The 6,987-nt window shown below is 37.1% G+C and overlaps 1 protein-coding gene across 4 annotated transcripts in view; it reads right to left on the reverse strand.

The window, feature by feature from the left end:
* Positions 1-428: 428 nt before the first annotated feature.
* The window catches only part of LOC108746624 (hybrid signal transduction histidine kinase A-like), a 20,362-nt gene continuing 13,803 nt past the window's right edge, over positions 429-6,987 (reverse strand). For 3 of the 4 annotated variants that reach the window (XM_018483518.1, XM_018483521.1, XM_018483520.1), the window contains 7 exons: positions 5,785-6,193; positions 4,638-4,806; positions 3,570-3,753; positions 2,908-3,179; positions 1,976-2,474; positions 1,648-1,785; positions 429-1,512 (listed from right to left, as the gene is read on the reverse strand). In XM_018483518.1, the coding sequence (XP_018339020.1) occupies positions 1,106-1,512; positions 1,648-1,785; positions 1,976-2,474; positions 2,908-3,179; positions 3,570-3,753; positions 4,638-4,806; positions 5,785-6,193 (2,078 nt within the window). In that variant the 3' untranslated portion in view covers positions 429-1,105. The remainder of the gene's footprint in view (positions 1,513-1,647; positions 1,786-1,975; positions 2,475-2,907; positions 3,180-3,569; positions 3,754-4,637; positions 4,807-5,784; positions 6,194-6,987) is intronic. The other variant, XM_018483519.1, reaches the window with a different exon arrangement.

Below are 6,987 nucleotides of genomic sequence, written 5' to 3' on the forward strand. Positions count from 1 at the left end.
ATATGTATTATAACAAACCTACATAATCTGTTGCCAGTTTTTAAATAACTCGCTTTTATTCGCTTTTATCGATTTAACAAGATTTAATACATCTTGTGATTCAATTATCAAAATTAAACAGACAGACCTCTATATAGAGTTCAGCATCCGTTCTCCACAGCCGTTTTATAAATTTTAGGACACAAAAACTCATCATAATTTTCCAACTTCCGCTCACTAAATAATTAAAGCCAAACCATTTAACAGTTTTTCTTTTAATATAATACTAAGAGTACTGCTATTTTTTCTATGATACTTTTTCAATTGCAATAATATATAATGAAACTTGTCAATTTATGGATCTCACAAAACACAGTCAAGCAATTTAAAAGTTATGCAAAAAGTAAAATGTTTTATTGCAAGTCAAAATTTTTTTCTCGTATCGTTTGTAGAAAAAATATCTAGGACATCTGAAGTAACATAAAACACTTACAAAAAATTCAAAGTAAGCATAACGAAGAATTCCCAATCGAGAATATGATGAAACAATAATCTGAATAGCATCTGATATATATAGCCGATTTAGCCTTAAAAGTTTTAGTCTTAATTTGTCAACGTGTTAACATGAAAGTTTTCGCATTCTTGACACTCGGGCTACAGTCGTAAATTAATTTGTTAAAACTTTACATTTAATTTTTATGCACACACAATAAACTATCTCCCTTAATAAAATCAAGGTACCGTGTACAATACATATGTTGAGCAAGGATTTTTTTTCACACTTTCTCAGTCGATTTATTCTTCGGAAGAGCTCATATCTCGAATGTCAATCTTTATGGGACACAAATGATGTTTTAAAAGACCATTTTAATGTTAGAAAAAGAACAATAGACAAATCTCGCGTCAGATTTTTCCACGATATTTACTGCCTGTCGTAAAATATTTCAAATATAAATCACTCACATTCTCGCTAATTTCATCACTAACATATCTAAGCGATTCCAACAAATAACAAAAGATAGATTTACTTTAGATAAATGTAGAATAGAGATTTACTCGAAACACCAGCAAACCATATTTTGATATTCCAGCGCAATCAGATTAATTTTGTCTTTCCTTGATTCTGTCAGACAATCGAATTCGAGGTCGAAGAAGGTTGTGTACTGGAAGCTGTCGCCGCCGTTGTTGAAGGTGCTGTCGACGTTGACGGTGAGCTCACCACGACGACAGGTTTCACTAAAGTCGTGGTGTTAAGATACTGAGCGTTTACTAGCGGCATTTGTCCCACAGACTTGAGAATGGGAGTAGTGATCATCTTCCCTGCGAGACTCGATGGTGCTAAGATGTGAGCGGTCACCTGATTACCTTGAGAGACGACAGTCATCGGCGTAACAATCGGAGTCAGACCGGAGAGAGGCGTGTGCTGGCCGACGATGTGAGCTATACTTTCTGTAGATGGAGAGTTCTGCATCATTGTCGAGGTTGGTTTGCCCGTAGCGGTTTGAAGTGACACTCCATGACTTAAAGTTAATCCTGCAATCACAAAATAATGAATGTATCAAGCTTTTTTTGCCGCATCATATTGTAGTACGGCAACTTGTAACGGCAACTCATAGCAATGCACATTCCGAATAGCCGTGAAACTAGAACACGGATTGTTATACATACCATTTGCCGGAAGTATATTCAATTCCGCGCCACCGGGAAGTCTTGCCAACTCCGAGCCATTACCGCCAACGAGCGTTACGCCACCGACCATCTTATGCGTGTTCTGCGCATCTCCCGTTCTTATTCTCGTCTGGGCGTCTACAACGCGACGAAACATTTTTATTTAAAAAATCTAAGAGCTTGCTTATATCCTCTCTCACAGAAATTAGAAAATAAACATCATTCTATGAAATCTTCGAGTCGTAGAAAAATCCGAAAAAAGTATCGTGCGCATGGATTTTACAAGATTAGATTTATATTAAATCTATCTATAAAAGCGTATACTCACTCGATACATTCAACGCGGGCGAATGCGTGGCAAGGACCAACGATCGACCCTCATTTCCCGAATGCACGAAAGTGACGGGTCTAACATCATTCGCAGACGACTGTACGGCCAGGGCTAACGGCCTGTCGTTGTTGGACAGATTAGAGTGCACAAATGTCACTCTGTTGTCGTTGGCGGTGGATGAGTGAACAACCAGCGCTACGGGCCTTGGCTCGTTTCCAGCGTTTGATTGCACAGCAATCAGCGGTGGTCGGGATTGATCCGAAGAGTTCTGTACCGCCAATGTCAGAGGCCTGGATTCATTGTTGCCAGTGGTGTGGGTAACTAAAAGCTGCCGCGTATCACCCGGTATTACCCTTAGTCCTGGCCCGATATGTTGCAAGGCTGGCACAATGGTCGCAAGACCCTGACTCGTGTTCAACATCTGAGCACTGATCGGTAGATGTAGTTGATGCGGCTGCTGGACTATACTGGCGGTAGACGACGTAGCGACCTTCTCCTGAAATAAAAATGTCAATCCCATCTAGCCTTCTAAATGCTAATCTTTAATAATTTTAATCTAATAAATCTATAGATATATTTACATACGTTTTAGCAAATTTAAATTTGATGTGCGCTATATGAATTTTCATACAAGCGTTCGATGAATCCAGGCCAAATAAAGAGTTGAATAAACACGAAGGGACAAACTTGCTTCGATGAGCATGGATGGTGTCATCACAAGTACCAATACCAAATTTACATGACAAACACAATATGATATAAAGACATGTCACGCACTTTCAAAGCCGTTTCCAGTAACAGTCTGTAAGCGGCTCTGCAAATGCGTGGTAACTTGCTTTAGCACCAGTTTATTGCAAAATCATGATATTTATGATCTCGCCTTGGATATGATGCAAAAATAACTTCATTTCATTTAGACTAGAACATACTTGCGCTGGAGTAGAAATGCTGGGTGCGGGTGCCGTTCCAGCAGTCGAACTTGCAGGTGGACTCTCTCTGGAGCTTCGTACAAGATTCAGATCCTGCGTTTGGCAAACGACACCCGCAGTCGGGGCTTGATTATGAATATTGGAAGTCGTGCTAGTGGACTGTAATGCTTGCGGGGAACTGGCCGTTGTCACGCTGTTCAGACTGCTCGTGCTGCTATACCTTGTGCCACCCCGTGATAATCCAGTAACGTCAACCTCCGTATTTTCTGAAACTTGTTAAAAAGATTTTTATTAGATAAAGAATGTTGATAAGAATAAACTTTCTACCATAAAATAAAAAAAGAAAGATTGGGTAGATAATAAAAGATGCAGAGAAATTTTCTTCTCAAACGAGAGAATAAATAAATAATCAAAAATAGAAATTCAAGAGAAAATAGGATACAAAATAATCGTAAATAAGTTTATGGAATTTTTTCCAAAATAAAGTTTCCATACATTTTTTTTTTATTTAATGGCTTTTAAGCTACAGCTAAAAGAGGATGAAATAAATCTGCTTTCAAAATAAAGGAAAGTTTTAGCTAAAAAATTCTTTCATTATCAAAAACAATCTCTTTGATATGACAAAACTTATTAACTTTTTTAATATTACAAATATATCTCACCAGTTTTAGCGGCTGTCACATCCGTCCCAGGATTCTGTTCCAGCAAAAGAGAATTGATGTCGATATGATCCCAAGTTGCATTGAGTTCTTTCTTCAATGCAACTAATCTCTGTTGAGCCGCAATTTTTTCTCTCGCGAGTTTCTCCATCTCATGCTCATAATCTCGTTCTCTTTTTCGCAGTGCCTAGCATAAGAAGCATTTTTCATAATTAAAATCTTTCTCTCTTAAATACTGCCTCTTATGTAACAAACGTAATCTTATTTTGCTCTCCTCGAGCATACATATGTATGTATATTATAGTAACATATTTATTAAATTATGAAAATTATTTATTGAAAAAATCCAGAATATTTGCGATGTTTTCAAGAGCATTCAAATAATTATTCTCATTAGTAATTATTCGTTAAAAAGAGACGTTTCTACATTTTCTTTTATATGAAATTAACTTCTTATTCACGATTGTGTCATCAATCAATAAAATGACGGATCAAACTTTGTATTTTCGACATAAGATTTATGTTTAGACAACTTTAGTGTTGATGCCTCTGCCGCTTTTGATGTCCTAACGAGTTGCATTGTGCGTAATAGTCGACAGCGACGACATTGGATGATAAAAGTCTAGAGAACAGTGCGCGCTGTATGTATGTACGTGCCGTGCGGCGTGACATCGATGGCCGTACGGTCACGTGGAGTCGATATAGGTAATCCGTCTCCGTAAAAAAATGTAATGCGCACAGAGATGGTGCGATATATGCGAGAGAAGGGAAGGAGTGATCGGCAGAGGGATCTACGGTACAGAGGTGGGGACGCGAATCCCCGAGAGGAGAAAGATTAAAGAAACAGAGCGCAAGACAAGGAGAAGATTTTCACGAGACATTACGAATGTGGAAATGTGGTGAAACTGATGGGAAGACGCAGCTTCCGAGTCTTTTCTTCATGTTGTCTGGCGTTAGTGATTGCTCGAGGATCATGGCTTACCGTGCAATATCTTGCGACAATGGCAAAATAGAATGGAAAAATGGAATACACTATAAATCATGTATTTTACATAACGGGCTAAAACTTGCCTGTATGTACTTGTTCGCTGCATGGAGAATAGAGAGATTCGAAGATTTTTTTTCGTCTTGTGATGGTAGCTGCCTCTTTAGAAATTCAAAACACTCCTTCAGATGAGCTCTCCGATTCTTTTCCAGCTTATTGTGTACTTCCCTAGTGCCAGATCGAATTACACATGCTCTATAATGAGAAAATATATAAATTAGAAAACAATACACAGATAGGAATAAATAAAAGAATTATTTCTCTATCTCCTTCTGAATCTTAAATTTATGAATTTAGGATAGCAATTTTGCAGATATACAACAGTATCTACTTTTCTACGCGAAAAGGACAATATTGTTAAAGTATCTAAAAATTTAGCCAGATATAGATATAAAAATTGTTTTATTGGAGCATCAATATAATGATATATAGGGTGATCAAACTGGGTAATCAAACTTTGCTGGAATGTCAAAAACTTAAGATTCCTACGTATTATTTTGATGGCCCAACAAAATTATTTTCAGATTTGTACATATCTAGTTGAATTTTTAGATACTTGAGCAAAATTTCGTTCTTTCCGTAATATGCAACGCGATCGCGTAACGCCACGCGTTACCGTCGTGCAATGCAAACGCGCCGAGCGACGCATCGTGCACGTGCCATTCACCCTGGACACGTGCACGGCGTAAATAGGTATAGCCGCCTGTAACATCGGCGACGGCGTCGCTAGTGCACGCAGAGGAGCGGAGAGGAGAGAAGATGAGGCGAGAACGCGCGAAGCAACAGGCTGACGTATCGACTCGCAATGGAATGTGTCGGTGTCGCCGCGTAAGTATGTGTCCATCATGGACAGATATTATAGAATCTATTTTAGAATTCTATGAATTCGAATGTAGCAATATTGATAAGATATGCAACAAACAAGTAGAGATTAATAAAGCCTTTTCCTAGCTTGATGATCCTTGGTCTAATTCTCAATTCTTAGTTTAATTCTCACACTTAGTTTGTAAATTCAGGATTAGTTCGTGATACAATTAAGAATAAAATTGTTATCACAAAATTATTATCGCTAAATGTTGTAAACGGAAAATAATCTGGGTTTACGATACCTCTAGAAGAGGATGTGAAAATAACGCGAAAAAAAAAAATATAGAAATTTATAGATAAGCTTACCCAGTTGTTCGGTGTTTCTTATTGTCGTGGCTCGTTTCGTCAATAACGAGGTTGCCTACAGTTTGCTGAGATTGATTCGGATTGTGATTCTCCATATAATGATTATGCGTGCTATGATGATCGCTATGATGGTGATGCTGCTGATGAGGTTGCTGCTGTTGCTGATGTTGTTGTTGCTGTTGCTGTTGCTGTTGCGGTTGCTGTTGCGGTTGCTGCTGCTGCTGCTGCTGCTGCTGTGGCTGTTTATAATGATGATGAGGATGAGGATGATGAGACATGGAATGGAGCGCAGTCAGCTGAACAGAGGTTGATCCGGTTGACGACGGCGTGACTCGTGTGTTGGAGACCATAGAAGTACCTCGGAAATGAGTTGAAAGACTCATTCTGTTGTTTTCCAATGGTTCTTCTTCTGCAACATTATTAGAATGGCTTTACTTAAAATATTAAAGCAATTAAGTTCATATTTTCAAGAAATAAATTTTATAACAGAAGATTATTATTTATCTTAGATAGCTTAGAAAAGATTTTCATTACTTTGTAATACATGATATTTACTTTTTTAAAGTTACAAGTTTAAAACAATTTTGAAATGAATTTTTCAATTCAAATAAAAAATGTATACAGATATATAAATGTGCTTGGAAAATATCAAGATATTTTATTAAAAAGGAATATTCAAACTTTATGTATTACATTAGTCTAACAATAGTCGACGAATATGTATCGTGATTTGAAAAGTTCTCAGAGCGTACCGATGTTGTAGAAGCCAAAATTTTATTGCAACGTTTTTATCGTATCATCCCAAAACTTTCATTCTGAATATAGACACATTCACAAGAGCCACTACAATTCCTAACATTCCACAGATGCAGACGACAAAGTTCTTAGCTTGCCATTCTATTCTACGCTCGGGCTTGAATGGCCACGCTTTCGCCTAAGATTAGCAGATATTTTCTGGAGTGGCGATGGCTTTGAGCGAGTCAATCCTTTCGTCGACAATTTATTTCTTTCACAAAATACATCGGAAATTATATCAATAATTCACTTGATTTAGGACTTGATCACAAACTTTGATTCACAAGTTTTAATTTATATATAATATTATTTCATTTTTAATATTTTTATACAAATAATTATTAAAAAAATAAAATCAGGAATGTGATATATTACATACTGAGTAACAATCAAATTATATATATATAT

Source organism: Trachymyrmex septentrionalis, unplaced genomic scaffold (assembly GCF_001594115.1).
Source record: "Trachymyrmex septentrionalis isolate Tsep2-gDNA-1 unplaced genomic scaffold, Tsep1.0 scaffold182, whole genome shotgun sequence".
NCBI classification, from domain to species: domain Eukaryota; kingdom Metazoa; phylum Arthropoda; class Insecta; order Hymenoptera; family Formicidae; genus Trachymyrmex; species Trachymyrmex septentrionalis.